The sequence below is a fragment of the Balaenoptera ricei genome, chromosome 5 (assembly GCF_028023285.1).
Source record: "Balaenoptera ricei isolate mBalRic1 chromosome 5, mBalRic1.hap2, whole genome shotgun sequence".
Lineage (NCBI taxonomy): Eukaryota > Metazoa > Chordata > Mammalia > Artiodactyla > Balaenopteridae > Balaenoptera > Balaenoptera ricei.
In genome coordinates, this window is record NC_082643.1 from 76,201,809 (window position 1) to 76,218,706 (window position 16,898).

Below are 16,898 nucleotides of genomic sequence, written 5' to 3' on the forward strand. Positions count from 1 at the left end.
TTAACTTTAGAACAGAGTTTAAAGTTTCCCTTTTACTTTTCTCTAGAAATGTTAGAAATGTTAGAAACGCTTCTTATTTAAAGACAAACAAACAAGAAAAAAACCGTTGATTATTTTAGAAACTAAGCAAGCAGTATAGAATAGTAGTTAAAAGAATGGAATTTGAGGGCTTCCCTGGTGGCACAGTGGTTGAGAATCTGCCTGCCAATGCAGGGGACACGGGTTCAAGCCCTGGTCTGGGAAGATCCCACATGCCGCGGAGCAACTAGGCCCGTGAGCCACAGCTACTGAGCCTGCACGTCTGGAGCCTGTGCTCCGCAACAAGAGAGGCCATGATAGTGAGAGGCCCACGCATCGCGACGAAGAGTGGCCCCCGCTTGCCACAACTAGAGAAAGCCCTCGCACAGAAACTAAAACCCAACACAGCCAAAAATAAATAATAAATAAATAACAATAAATTAAAAAAAAAATTAGAAAAAAAAGGTATGGAATTTGAAATTGAACAGCACAGGTTCAAATCCCAAGTCCTATACTACCTTGAGTATATTATCCAACTTCTCTAACCCAATCATTTTCTTGCCCATTACTACTGATACATCATGGGGTTACTGAGAAAATAAAAGTATACAAGTGATGTAATTAGCACAGTGCCTGACACAGATAAGTACTCAAAAAGTAGCTGACACTGTATTATATTATTATTATGAATATATCTTACTTTCAGTTCCTTCTCAAGTCTATCTACTTCAGCTCCTAAAGTATCAATAATATTTTCTCCATGTTTAAGCATAAAGGTCTCTAGTTCTTCAGGAGTCTTCACTTCTTGAATTTCCTATAAAGAAAACGATAGCAGAAAAATAAAACAGATTCTTAAAAAAGTCATAGTGATACATTGATAATTTCTTTTAAAAATTATAACCAACACCGTTAAGTTTAATGAAAAATGAAACACTTTCAAGCCATAGGCAATGGACTACATATTTCAAAAAAAAAACCTCAATTTGAGAAAAAAATCGAGTACAATGATCTACAGAGGTAGCACTGCAAAATCAGTGGGAAAAGAACAGATTAATCAATAAATAGTGCTGGGGAAATTATTTTTTTATAGGAAAAAAATACTAAATCCCTACCTCAGACCATTAAACAAGTAATTCTAAGTGGATTGAAAACCTAAGGGTAAAAAACAAACCTTAAAATTTTTAGAAGAAAAACAGAATATTTTTATGATAATGGGCTACAGAAGGGTTTCTCAAGAAAGATAATAAAAAGCATAGAGAAAAAGATTACAAATTTGACATAAAATTAAAAACTACATTAAGGCTTCTGTACAACAACAAAGTGGAATGATAAATTATAAACTAGAAAGTTATCTGCATATACACAACTGAGGAAGGCTTAGTATCCAGCATATTAAAAATAAAACAATTACAAATCTGTCAGAATAATAGAAATTAAACGAACAAAGATGCAAGTACAGGAAATCCCAATGGTCAATAAATTTCTATGTTTATTAACCTCACTACTACCAGGGAAATATAAATTAAATCAACAGGATACTATTTCATATCTATCATAATGATAAAAATTTCAAAACTCTGTCAATACAATCTAGCGAGCATGTGAAGCAATAGAAACTTTGATACATTGATTGTGGAAGTTAAACTGACACTTTGGAGAACAATTTGCCAATATCTAAGGAAGTAGAAGACATGTTCATCCAATGGCCCACCTATATTTTAAATCTAGCTATGTAATGCCCTAAAGAAATTCTTGCACATGCAAACAAGGAAACATGTATAAGAATGCCACTGTGGCACTGTTTCCAATAGTTTAATACTTGAAACAATATAATTGTCCGTGAAGTAGGGACTGGATTAGCAAACTGCAGCACATTAGTAAGATGGACTATTAAATAGCAAGTAAATTAACCAGAGGTATATATATTAACACGGAGGAGGAATCCCAAAAACATGATGTTTAGCAAATTATAGAGGAAACCATATGATATGATACAAGTTATACCAATTTTTAAACATCTAAAATGTTGTTAAATATTACGCTAAGAAAAATATGTTGAAAAGTATAAAAAACTGAATGGAAATGACAGGTACTAAATTCAAGATAATTGTGAGTTCTGGGGATGGAGGAAAGATAATGGGATCTATAAAGAGAAACAAGGGCTGTAATATTTTTGTAATGATTTCTTTCTTTTTTTAAGATCTTAAGCAAGTACAGTACAGTAAAATGTTAATATTCGACAAAGGCAAGTGGTAGCCTCGCTCTGTTCATTATACTATCCTGTATAAATTTTCTTTTAAAGTACTCTTAATAAAAAAAGCATGGATTCTGGAGTCACAGAGATCTGAATTCACATCTGATTCCATACGATGGCTCTGCAATTTTAGGCAAGTTACTTAATCTTTCTGTGTCTGAATTGGCCTATATATAGAAATGAAAATATTATTTCTTTACCTCACAGGTTGTTGACAGTAAATAAAGTAACATATATAAAACGCGTGGCACACAACAAGCACTTTAATAATAAGTTACCTCTTCTACTGTCTCCTCTGAACCAGTTGAAACCTGAAGTGACTTTAAGACTTATAAAAGAAAAAGTTTTATTTTATTTACTTAGGAAGTAATTTTTATAACCCTTGGCTATATAAGAAGAAATCAATAAATACTTTAACTTACTTGTAGCATTTGGTCAAAATCTTGTTTTTCCAAATATGATCTCGTAACAACTCGTCCATCAAAATCTACTTCTGCCTTAAATCTTACTTTCCCTAATCCTAGATCTGTGGCTTTAACGTCATGAATTGCCCTGCAACCAATAACAATACATATAAATTTATATACACAGACATACATTTTAATGGCAAAAAGTCTAGAATTCTTGTTTTTTGCTACCAGTGATGAAAAATGGACTAAGTGATGAAAAATGGACTAAGATGGCTTTCAGAGTGTTCGCCATTAAGCACCACCTATCATTTTCCAAACAAATGTTCATTTAGGTCTTTTTGCATAATGCCATACGAAGGTGTAAACAATAAATACTATTTTATGGTAATTTGTATATATATGAACTACATAGTTTGTGGATTAAAAAATCAACTCTAAATTGCTTTTCTACAATGTTGTCATTTTATCTTATAATCCTTTTTTCCTTTTTTCAATAGCTTCTTTAAAAGTCTTCATACAACTCTGTGAAGTATTCCATTAGCATGAGGTTAATAATAACTACCTAATGGGACTGATGTGGGGAATAATGAACCAACATATATAAAATGTTTAATATGCTACCAATTACACAGCAGGCATTTAATCAATGACATTCATGAAGTAGATTAAGATGGCATCTTTACTTTACAGATAAAACAGTCCCAGAGGGGCATAAGTGACCTGCCTAAGGTAACTCATCTAGGCAACAGGAGAGCCAGGACTCACCCCCAGATCTTTAGATACCCAAACCTAGTGGTCTTTCCATTATACCATTCTGCCTGCCAGAAAAGGAAGCAGATGCTCAAGCATAATTGCTTTTCAATACCTCCTGCCCTAATCCTCAGGAATCAATTTTCTCCAGAAAACTATTGAGAAATTCCTTTCTTTCTAGAGTAACCATTATAATATCTTTTCTTTAGAGGATACATAAGAAAATTAAAAACACTCTGAATTCTGAGGACGTAGAGATATCCTACCAGGAAAACAAGCCTAAGTGAGACTCCAAGTACTCTTAAAACATCTGACTCTAATTTCTGAGAGATCTTAAGCAAGTTACTAAATACTGAGTCTAAAATTCTTTATCTATATGAATAAAGAAGTATGGATGAAAATAAGAATTAATGATTTTATATTTATAAAGTTATGTATGCCCAGATTGAAAGAGAACTTGTTCAGATTGGTAAGAGGTTATATAATTTACTCATTTAAAAAAAAGCGATTAAAAAAAAAAAAAAAAGCATATCTATCTCAGTCTTAACAAAAGATTTTAAATACTCATTATTTGACAAATACTTAATTAGCCGTTAATAAAAATGTTCTGATATACTTCTTCCTTATGTTCTTACACATAACTAACTGCAGACAGAAAACTGTGATAGGCAGCTTCTATCATGGTTCCCAATGATCCCCCCCAACCCCCTTCTGTGTTCAGGCCCTTGTGCAACCCTCTCTCCTTCAGCTGTGGGCTAGACTTAGTGATTTGCTTCTAACCAACAGAACATGGCAAAATGATGAGATGTCATTTCCAAGATTAGATGACGAACCTGTGACTTTTATCGTGTTCACACTCAATATCTATTGTCTTCTCAATCTGCATACTTTGATTAAGCAAGCTACCATGTTGGACAGTCCCACATGGCAAGGAACTAAATCCTGTTGATAATTACATGAGAAAGCTTAGAAGCTGATCCTTCCCCAGGAGATGACTATAGTCCCAGCCAACACCTTGACTGCAGTCTATGAGAAACCCTAAGGTAGAGACCTAGGTAAACCATGCCCAGATTCCTGACCCACAGAGGCTGTAAGGTAATAAATGTTGTTTTAAATCACGAAGTTTTGGGGTAATTTGTCACAGAGCAATAGAGATAACTAATATACTGATTAAAAAACTGTACGAACTTTCTGGAATACTAACATTTTTTCCAACAATTTAATCTACAGATCGTCACTATTCCAGAAAATTTCAAATTTGCCACAGTGAGTCTTTCCATTTACAGTTCTTTTTTTAGACTTTAATTATAAACAATATATGCAAAATTATAAACACACATATACCTAGCAAATGGGTACCAAAATACATGAAGCAAAAACTGACAGAAATGAAAGGAGAAATAGGCAATTCAACAATGACAGCAGGAGACTTCAACATCCTACTTTCAATAATGGATAGAACAACTAGGCAAGAAGATCAACAAGAACTAGAAAACGTGAGCACTATAAAATCTAACAGACACAATGCTCCATACAACAGAAGAATATACATTATTCTCAAGTACACATGGAACATTATCCAAGATAGATCATATGCTAGGCCATAAAACAAACCTCAGTAAATTTAAAATGACAGAAATAATAAAAAGAATGTTCGGCAACCACAATGGAATGAAATAAGAAGTAACAAAGACATTTGAGAAACTCACAAATATGTGGAAATTAAACAACACACCCCTAATTAACCAATGGCCAAAGAAGAAATCTAAAGTGAAATTAAAAAATATTTTGAAGTGAATGAAAATGAAGACACAACATACTAAAATTTACAGGATGCAGTGAAAGCAGGGCTTAGAAGGATATTTATAAATGTAAAAGCCTGTATTAAAAAAGAAGATGGATATCAAATAAAAAACTTAACCTACCATCTTAAGACACTGGAAAAAGAGCAAACTAAACCTAAAGCAAGCAGAAGGAAGGAAATAATACAGATTAGAGCAGGAACTCATGAAACAGAGAAGAGAAAAACAAAGAAAATCAATTAAACCAAAAGCTAGTTCTCTGAAAAGACCAAGAAAATTGACAAATCTTTAGCTGGACTGACCAAGAGAAAAAAGAAAGAACACTCAAATTACCACAATCAGAAATGAAAGAGGAGACATTACTACCAAACCTAAAGGATTACAAAGGAATACTTAGAAGTAATGGACAAATTTCTAGAAAGACACAAACTACTGAAACTGACATAAGAAGAAATAGATAATCTGAATAAACTAATAACAAGAGATAGAATGAGTAATCAAAAAACTAACCATGCACAAAAGCCCATGCCCAGATGGCATCACTGCTGAATTCTACCAAACATTTTAAGAAGAAATAATAACAATTCTTTATAAACTCTTCTAAAAAAAAAGAAGAGGAGGAAACATTTCCCAATTCATTCTATAAGGTCAGTATTACCTTGATAACAAAATCAGACAAAGACATCACAAGGGAAGGATATTAATATGGAGTATCTCACATTAAGTTACTAAGCCTAATACTGAGTCTAAGAATGCTCAACTTCTAATCTTGATCTGGTAGGTAACTACTTTTTTTTTTTTAATTAATTAATTAATTAATTAATTTATTTATTTGGGGCTGTGTTGGGTCTTCGTTGCTGCGCGCAGGTTTTCTCTAGTTGCGGCGAGCGGGAGCCACTCTTCGTTGCGGTGCGTGGGCTTCTCATTGCGGTGGCTTCTCTTGTTGCGGAGCACGGGCTCTAGGCACACGGGCTTCAGTAGTTGTGGCACACGGGCTCAGTAGTTGTGGCTCACGGGCTCTAGAGCACAGGCTCAGTAGTTGTGGCACACGGGCATAGTTGCTCCGCGGCATGTGGGATCTTCCCGGACCAGGGCTCGAACCCGTGTCCCCTGCATTGGCAGGCGGATTCTTAACCGCTGCGCCACCAGGGAAGCCCTAACTACTTCTTAAGAGTAAACAGATAGAGCTTAGAATATAAATCTACTACTCACATACTCATTTGTTCTACTGACGAAGATATAGAGGTCATTCTTTTTTTTTTTTTTAATTAATTAGTTTATTTATTTATTTTTGGCTGTGTTGGGTCTTCCTTGCTGCACACAGACTTTCTCTAGTTGTGGTGAGCGGGGGCTACTCTTTGTTGCAGTGTGCGTGCTTCCCATTGCGGTGGCTTCTCTTGTTGCAGAGCACGGGCTCTAGGCGCATGGGCTTCAGTAGTTGTGGCACGTGGGCTCAGTAGTTGTGGCTCACGGGCTTAGCTGCTCCGCGGCATGTGGGATCTTCCTGGACCAGGCCTCGAACCCGTGTCCCCTGCATTGGCAGGCGGATTCTTAACCACTGTGCCACCAGGGAAGTCCTAGGGTCATTCTTAAAAGATTTAACTTAAAGATTTTAATTAGGAAAAATACATTCTTATTTTAAAGTTTAATATATGCGTATGTAGGTAAGTAGTAGAAAATCAGGATTTTTTTTCTTTTTTTTGGATGTGGACCATTTTTAATGTCTTTATTGAATTTGTTACAATACTGCTCTGTTTTATGTTTTGGTTTTTTGGCTGCGAGGCATGTGGGATCTTAGCTCCCCAACCAGGGTGAAGTCTTAACCACTGGACGGCCAGGGAAGTCCCCAAAAGCAGGATTTTAAAGGACTGTTCCTTCCCCTTCATTCTGAAACTATGTTGCTGCTGAAGTTCACTAAAAAGTCCTGTTAGAACTCTGCATCTCTTCTGATTACCTCTTAAGTCTTCAATTCTTTATTTTTATATCATTTAAAAACAAAAATTATATGGAAAAAACATTTAATATAATCTAAAACAAGAAGTCCATTTTCAAAAAAGTATAAATTACATTCAATTTGGTAATCATATCCCCATGAATAAAAATCTTAAGTTTAATATATTCATTTGTAATTATAATACAAATATAAGGCAAATATAAATATGAAGGTTTCATATAAGTGGTTCCACGTTAAAGAGGCAAATACTTTGCAAACTTCTGTTCCCATCACATCATCTAACTGTTTCTTATTCTAAAAATTAAAGATATACAGAATTTAAAAGGAAACGTAGGGAGTTTCTTACATGCTTTCACTTGCTTTCTTGTAAGGTTGCAATACTGCAAAGTAATAAGATTAAAAAGTTCTAAAGGCTAGGAATTCAAAACCTCTTCTGGAAGTATTTACAAAACAAGCATTTCTATTTCTTAATACGTTTTTGTAAACCTTAACAGCATCACTGGAATAAGCTGACCTTACTGATGGGTCGTTCTCCAGGAGTTCAGTAAGCCGTTGTACTTGTTCTGGCTGGATGGATCGCCCTAAGAGTGCTTCTGTGTTAGTGTAGATGAGGAATGCTGAGACCACACCTAATAAGGTGCCCACACCCAAAGAACCTAGGCTGTCATACAGTGGATTGCCTAAATAAAAGCACAAAAGAAGTCAGTAAATTAACATTTTCTATTATTTCAATGAGCTTTAGTGAGCAAAGAACCAGAATTAGTAAATCAAGGGACTGGAAATTCATTTCTAATTCTTTAATGACCTTCTCCTAATAGTTTTACTATTCTATGCAGTTTAATTACTTATGATCTGTTTCTTGCACCTGGTCACATGGGTGAGGGTTCAGAGCATTTTCAAATTAGAGACATACTAATAATACAATAAAGAGTCCATTTCTTTTTGATATATCAGTAGCACTTTTCCTATCCCAAGTTGACAAAATAATTGTAAAATCAAAAGCTAAAAGAAATAACCATTTTTGTGTCTTATTCTTACGAAGATTCTGTGAAAGAACTAAGCCATACAAAAAATTATATGAGGCACTCTTATCTCATTCAACCAAGAATGATACATAGCTAGCACCATTCTAGATTTTAAAAAAAAAAAAAAAAAAAAAGGAAGTTAGTTCCTTGCCTCTGATGGCTGCCTCAGAGCAGTGGTTCTCGAAGTGCAGTCCTTTGACCAGCAGCATCAGCATCACTCAAGAACACGGCAGTAATGCAAACTCTCGGGCGTCGCTCAAGACCCTCTACATCAGAAATCTGGGGTTGGGGGTGGGGGTGGGTGTGGGTCTAGCATTCTGTGCCTTCCCAATCCTGCCAGATGATTCTGATTCTAAAGTTTGCCTTAGGTTATTAGGGCTTTATTCTCTTCCAGAACCAATGAGGAGGGTTGATTTATTATCTATGAATGCATAGGTTAATATTTATATAACAGACATAAATATTATACTTTAAATCTTTATAATAAATTTTACACACAAGGCTTTTATAAAGTCTTTTTATTCCAAAGATAAAATGTCAATATTAAATTTAACTCTCTTAATGCTTGATAAAATATACATTTGTTTTACTAAAAAAATCTCAATTTACATTAGTTTTATTAACATTTAGTCAAAATATAACACTAAAAACTGAATGACTTATTTTGTACTACTAAAGTGTAAAAATATATCCACTTGTAAAACATAATCCACTAGGAAATTTGTAATTATAGAGTTCAAAATCAAATACTGCCCTTTAGAAATCCAAATTTAATTAATTATTTTTATTTTTAAATATACATCTATTAATAATCCTACAGAAATCACAGAATTATTAGCTGGAAAATATTTTATTTATTTTTTGGCATGTTATTTAATTTAAATGACAATTTAAATAATTAAATAAAAATTAATGTGAAACTTTCTTGAAACAAAACTTTTTATAAGTTTGATTTGACTGGTTTATAACACTATGTAAAAAAAAATAGTCTATTAAAAGTCAACTTACCTATCAAGTCACACTTTCCTTAAGCCTAAAATTTTGCTAAGTAATAATTTAGGTCTAAAAAAATATCTAAAATGGTAAGGTCAACTAGAAAAACGATCAAAACAATTAGAAATATTTTGGATCACAGTGAACATCAGAGAATGCTGGTTTAGTCTTAAAATATACATTCAAAATGAGAAAGACCTATTCATATTTCAGGCTATTTTAAGAAATACTGCAGAACTGTGGAAGCTCATCACCTAAAATTATTTAAAATACGCTAGGACAAACAGGTAAGAATGGTAGTACTATTTCAAGAGAATTCCAACCTCAGAAATTGAGTCTTTTCATACTAAATGGTTCCTTTGTTTTAGAAAATAAAAATAAAATGGTTTTTGTCTTCTTATCTGCCTGTGCTGTGTTGGCCTTCAAAACATTTATTTAGCTACCAAAATGAGGATGGAAGCAACTAAAGAATCAAGGAAACAGGAAAGCAACAGCAGTTACTATTGGTACCAATAGTAGAAAAAGACAAACGGACATGAGCTACAATGTATATTTATTTTGAACTTTAGAGTTTATTAAAGTTCTCTCTCATATATTATCTTAAACCTGTAAGGTCACTAGGACAAATATTATTAATATCTTTATAGGTAAAGAACTTAAAGCTCTGTGTAGTTGTGTAACTTATTAAGTCACAGCTAGAAAGGCTTAGAGCATTACAGAAATGCTCTATTAGCAGCCTTCTTTATTTCTAACTAAGAGAAAATTCTAATTCAAAAATCTGAACACTTTTACCATCTTATTTGTCTTATACAAGTAAATGGTTAGTATGAAATTCAAATTTAACAATCTATTGGTTTAAAATTATTCAATGATATAAAGGAAAATTCCCACATATTAGATAATTATTTTAGTAGCACAAATAAAGCACCTGTAATTTGAGAAATATTTACCTGTTATAGAAGTAAGGCCCATACAAGTGGCTGCTATTGTCACTCCCAACACTGCTGCAGTATCCTCCAATAATATAACATTTGTACTAGGATCACGACTTTCCATTACTTAATCATTGGGGTAGAGACAAGAAAAGAAACTTTTGAAATCTTAATTTGATACTATCAGATAACATTTTAATAAGTATCCATTAATTTAATTTAATTAAAATTAAAATTAAGAAGGAGTTCCCTAGTGGCCTAGTGGTTAGGATTACAGGCTCTCACTGCTGTGACTAGGGTTCAATCCCCGGTCAGGGAACTGAGATGCCTCAAGCCGTGCAGTGCAGCCAAAAAAAAAAAAAAAAAATTAAGATTAAAAAATGTATGAGATCCTGATTTTTAAAACCCTGTTCAATATAAATAAAATTTCTTGGTTTAAATGTTAACAATAACTGATATTTAAAGTCAAATTACTTTCTCAAGTTATATAAGCATACACAGAAATACTGTAGTTCACATACGTTAAATCCAAATATAAAGTACTGCTGTTCAAATTACACTACATTTCTCTTTTTAAAAGAGCTGATATATAAGTAAGAGCCACATAGGGAAGACACTGAGATATATTTTGTACACATCTATATGGAACAAAGCAATAATAGCACTAGGCAATTTTAAGGAAATAAAGAAGATGAAATAATACACCTAGGTTTCTAAAATACATACCATACTTGTAAAGTGACATTCCTTTGGCCCGAGCACTCCTACGAAGCTCATTTACAGCAACAAGAAGTGTTGCTGAAAGAAAAGCATTCATATCAGCAAGGAAGAAACTTCATGCCTCCAAACTTTAAAGATGGAATCTCAAAAGATAAATAAATAGGCACAACACTTTAATGCTAAGGGCTGTCAATAAGGAAAAGTTCTATATTAAACCAGTCATTATCAAGACCCCAATTAATCATTATGATATAATGAATCCCATATTTCTAAACCACAATAATTTAAATATCATTACCACCACAACAGCCTTAATTTATTAGACAGCTACTAGCTGGCAGGCACCACACTAGGCATAATCACTTTGATCCTCCCAACCTTCTGAGGCAGGTGGTGCTATCACCATTTTATAAGACTGCCGAAGATGAAAGGATGATGCGTAGAAAATGACAATGTTTTAGAAGTAAACATACTATGAGTACAGCAGTGCATTAGGCGGTTTCATACATGATATTAGCACTTCTCTGTCATAATACTGCTATAGCTGAAACTTTCAGAAACATTAAAATATTTGTACTGCAAAAAGACAGTCCTCCCTGATAAACGTTACTAAAACCTGATTTTTAAAAACTCAGTATATAGTTAGTTATATTTTTATACTCCATGGACCTAGAGACTGTCATACAGAGTGAAGTTAAGTCAGAAAGAGAAAAATATTGTTTATTAATGCATACATGTGGAATCTAGAAAAATGGTACAGATGAACAGGTTTGCAAGGCAGAAATAGAGAGACAGATGTAGAGAACAAACGTATGGACACCAAGGCGGGGAAGCAGGGGGTGGGGTGGTGGTGTGATGAATTGGGAGATTGGGATTGACATATATACACTAATATGTATAAAATAGATAACTAATAAGAACCTGCTGTATAAAAAAATAAAAATGTTTTTTACTTTCCAAAAAAAAAAAAAAACTCAGTATATAGTTAGTTATGTTTTTATACTCCATTTCAAATGATATGATACTCAAGAACAAAATAAAAAGCTTTTCCAAACTTGCCCCATCTTATAGGAACAACCATAGTACATTATACAAAGAATTTCTTCCCTCAAAGAAGATAAAACTTATATTCCTATTTCCACAGCTTTCTTTAATCAAGAGAACTTAGCAATCTATAAAAATAGACTGCTGAATATATATTACTAAATTAAGAATAAAAAGATTCTGTGACAATACATACCTCCTTCAGATACTAATGATCCTGCTAAAATACAATATGCCTAGGAAATATAAAAATAAAGCATAAGTTGATATCTCACTAAAGAACTACAATAGTTCATGCATAAACTTAATGTTTAAGATGGAAACATAAATTCAAATTCTAGCCAGATAAGGATTTTGATGGGAAACAGCTCAAATGAGGACAATGAAATAGATGGTATCTTCATAAGAAGAAACAATTAAAAGTTAAAAATTTGATGGCCATCTCATTTTTTAATACTTGAAAAATACACACACACACACACACACCCCAGTGTAGAATGTTATATACCATGACTAAAGTTAAATTCATGATATAAAAGAATTACTTAATTAGTAGAAAAAAAAATTTGAACTTCAAAATGAACACAAGCATTTGAAATCTAGGGTTGTGGATACCAGCTGCAGTAAGATACACAACCATACCCAGAAACTTTTGATTTTGTTTGTTTGCCCAGCACCAAGAGAATCCTTCCTCAGCCCTCATTCAGAAAGATAAGCAGTTATAAGAGGTAAACAATTTGGGGGAGGAAGATAACACCACTTTCCTTACAATCCCAGACACTCTTGAATTAGATAAAGATACCAAGAATAGTTTTAATCCAAGATATATAGAAAGAATTAACACAAATTTTTTAAAATTTTAAATGAAATTCAAATCAAACATCTGTAGAATTTTCAATATTACCTTTTCAGAACCCTAGGCTTCCCTGAAACAGAGGTTTAAAAATTTTGAACCCAGTCCAACACTCTTCTAATTCTGTTAAGGAAATTGAGACTTTCAAGGCTGTGTGGTTTGCTTGAGTAAATAGAAATGGTATCGGAATAAGAACTAGAATACAGGTTTTCCTAACTCAATTCTAGGCTCTTTCCACTGAATCTTACTGGCAACATCAGCAAAAATAGTCTGGAACTACACCGTGAGATACAGAAGCTGACAGGGGTGCCACATGCCCAATTTGCACTTGTCAAGGGAGCTACAATCAGAGCTGCCAAGCAGAGTAATCTCCAAGAAGTTCCCATGAGAGGAAAAGAAGACAGCTTTAAGTATCTACAAAGGCCAGTGGAAACCAGTGCAAAATGACGTTGGTGCCAGTAAAGTAGTACCTTTCTGCCCCCTATCTCTACCTTCAGTGCTGCCAGAGGCAACCTATGGAGTACGAGAGAAGAAGAGAAGCCCTTAAGTGAAAAAATACAGAAGGGAACCACACTCCCATTCTCTCAATGTAGGCTTCCTACCAGAATGAGGGAAAGGAGAAGGTTTAACTTTAAATAAAATTCTAACATATGACTGTTACAAAGGAATGGTTATTTTAACTACTGATAGGACATTTATTCTTGGGACTAAAAGTGAACAGAAGTCTTTTTGCTTTTCAAAAGTAACAGCAGAAATTAACAGAATTGCCCAAAATTTTAACCAAGGACGAAGTGTTTAACAACTGTACCTACAGAGATACTCTTGCTCAACATCATTGAATCATATGGATTTAGAGGTCATGTCCAGTCCCATTCTAAAAAACACAACTACAGACACATAACCCTATGTTACAGTCAAGAAGGTATATTTAGTCCCATTCTTTAACATCAATATGACAAAGGCATTCTACTGTACTTAATCACTGTTTCATATTACTTTGAAACTGAGGGGGGAGGAGGGGAGAAGATTACCCATAGAAGAGATTCTATTGGTTGCGGATTAAGCAATCCCATGACTCCATGGTACCAAGATAATCCTGCACCCATCATGAAAATACCAACACCACTAATTAGTGAAGCAATATAGCGCATATTTGAAAATCCATACCTGAAAAATAAAAAAGATAATATAGTTCACAAGAAATACAAATGATTTCCTCTCAAAATGTTTAATAGGTCAATGAAAAAAAAAAAACTTCTTACAACATCATGATGTTATGATTTTATATTCAAGTAAAATGTAAGTGCCAAACTCAAATCTAATCAGAAAATCAATATATAAAGTGGAAAAAACTGCAAGATCTTTGAAACTATATAAAAAGAGAGTGAATATGATTTATTCAGGTATTTTCTAATCCCTCTTTCATATAATTTGCTTTGATTTACTAGAGCAACTTTACTCTTATGTACCACAAATGCAGGTAAAATTTATTTTTTAAATGCATTCAGATGTTTAATGAAGATGGTAACATTTATATTTCCTTGTAATGCAGCTTCTAATTGAATATTTGTCTTCTTCTATAATTTATATTACTTATAATTTGATGCTAGATACTTTTTGCTGGGTCTGTATAGTGTAACACACAGTAACTAACTACTATCTTTTTTTTTTGGCTGCACGGAGCAGCATGTGGGACCTTAGTTCCCGGACCAGGGATCAAACCCACACCCCATGCAGCAGAAGTGCAGAGTCTTAACCACTGGACCGCCAGGGAAGCGCCACTAATTACTATCATTAAAAGACTAAGAGCTTCAGTTTTCTGGGTATTTTTATGGTAATTTTTTTTTGTTAAATCTCAGGTTTTTTTAAAAGTCTTTTGGTCAATGTGTGCATTATCCTGTATTACTGTATGTACCAATAAAATACTGAGTAATAAGAAATTTAAAAATATGGGATACTACAAGAGGAAAAGAATCATTCATTAATAAAAATATTGTCTGGGAAATTTACTCCCAAACCCAAACTCTATGGCATCCTTCTAGCAGATGCAAATTTAAACAAGAGTTCTGAATTAAAATTACTTTTTGAATTCTTTTTGCAAATATGTAATCTTGCCATAGGAAATTATCAGTTTATAGATGTGACGGTGTTCTATCAGCTTGATTTAGAACAATTTATATTCTTCTAAAGTTCCCCCCCAAAGTAAGAAAGGAGATTGATTGATTGATTGATTGATTGATTGATTTAAGGTAAATTAAGACCTAAATTAAATGGCATTACTTTCATTTTATGTGTTTTCAAGGAATTTGAAGATTCTTATTAAAATTTTTAACTATGTAGATCTGCACTGTCCAATGTAAGTCGCTAGCTACATAAGACTGCTTAAATTTAAATTAATTAAAACTAGATAAAATTTTAATACAGTTCTTCAGTCGCACTAGCCACATTTCAAGTGCTCAACAGCCACATGCAGCTAGTGACTATCACACTGAACAGATATAAATAACTATTTCTATTATTGTAAAAAATTCTATTGGGCAGCACTAAAGTAGACTGTTGAAAATATCTCAAGAAGAAATCTTTACAACCTAAAACTTTTAAATTTTACCCTGTTTTTAAATTTCTGGCATATAAAACTGGTCAGAAAAAATTTTTTTTTCTTGACATAGTAAAATACTATAATCATGTGAAATTAGCAGACTAGAAAGCTAGCTGTTCTCTGTACAAGCTTACTGATAGTTATAGGATATTCAATAATATGCTATTATTTATAAGAAAACAGGAGTGCCTGGCTTTCAAGTAAAGAAAGGCATTTATGGGGCTTCCCTGGTGGTGCAGTGGTTGAGAGTCTGCCTGCCAATGCAGGGGACACGGGTTTGAGCCCTGGTCTGGGAGGATCCCACATGCCGCGGAGCAACTGGGCCCGTGAGCCACAATTACTGAGCCTGCGCGTCTGGAGCCTGTGCTCCGCAACAAGAGAGGCCGCGATGGTGAGAGGCCCGCGTACCGCGATGAGGAGTGGTCCCCACTTGCCGCGGCTGGAGAGAGCCCTCGCACAGAAACGAAGACTCAACACAGTCATAAATAAATAAATAAATAAATAAAAGAACGTGAATTTCTTTAAAAAAAAAAAAGAAAGGCATTTATATAAAGCACAGAGACAGATTCCTTTATGGAAATAAAAGTGTATTTTTTTTGCCTTAAGGCAAATCTGACTGCTCAAATTCTACTACTGAAGCTTGTTAAAAAAAAATAATACACGTGGAATTCAAAAATTTTACCTGGTTATGTTAGTAGAAGCAACAGAAAAAAAGTCTGTGTATCAAATAACTAATATAATTCAAAATAATGTATCCTAAAGAGCATACTCATTTTACAAATAAGTAATTTTGAAATATTAATAGAATCCTATTTCCAAATCACAACAGGGAGATTAAAATACATTAAGCATGAATTTAATAGAAATTATCACTAAAATTTTAGATTGAGTGGCCTATTAGTCCAAATGTGAAATATATATATCTCCTTTGACCAAATAAAACAGAACTCTAAGATCAAAACATGTGCTTTGTTATTAACTATCAAATACAAAGAGGACAAAGGGGATCTCCTTCCTATGTTACAAAGCATAAAAATAATTTGAACCCCATTTTCAAATTATATCTTGAATTTACTTTGACACAGAGGTTGAGTCCTGCATTTTAGATACAACAGCAGAAGAAATGACCAAATCTTTAACACAAAACTGCAGGTCGATAAACTACAAGAGATTTCTATAATTCAACAACTTGCTGCCAAAACAAATGAAAACAAAATAAAGACAACGTCCTTACGGATGAGTAGGATCTGGTGTTTGAACAGACTTACTGATGCCCAATGCTAGTAAGGCCTATGGAGAAAAGAAGGTAAATAATCATTAGCAAGATAGGGAATATAATAAGCCAGTCTGGAGGGCACAACCTGACAATGACAAAGAAGTACTTAACATGTGTATGTCCAATAGCCCAGCAATTCTTGTTTCCAATACTTACCATAGAGAAATAAAGATGAACCGAAAGGGGTTCAAAACAACACTGAATAATGACGTAAAATGTGAAAGCAACCTAAAACTCCTTCAAGGGGGAGTGGCAAAATAAATCATGG

The 16,898-nt window shown here is 33.7% G+C and overlaps 1 protein-coding gene across 4 annotated transcripts in view; it reads right to left on the minus strand.

The window, feature by feature from the left end:
* SLC30A9 (solute carrier family 30 member 9) overlaps positions 1-16,898 on the minus strand; it is a 77,427-nt gene that overhangs the window by 9,732 nt on the left and 50,797 nt on the right. For all 4 annotated transcript variants that reach the window (XM_059923080.1, XM_059923078.1, XM_059923076.1 and 1 more), the window contains 8 exons: positions 16,589-16,644; positions 13,787-13,922; positions 12,099-12,138; positions 10,865-10,936; positions 10,157-10,264; positions 7,703-7,868; positions 2,695-2,824; positions 719-832 (listed from right to left, as the gene is read on the minus strand). In XM_059923080.1, coding sequence (XP_059779063.1) covers positions 719-832; positions 2,695-2,824; positions 7,703-7,868; positions 10,157-10,264; positions 10,865-10,936; positions 12,099-12,138; positions 13,787-13,922; positions 16,589-16,644 — 822 coding nt within the window. The remainder of the gene's footprint in view (positions 1-718; positions 833-2,694; positions 2,825-7,702; positions 7,869-10,156; positions 10,265-10,864; positions 10,937-12,098; positions 12,139-13,786; positions 13,923-16,588; positions 16,645-16,898) is intronic.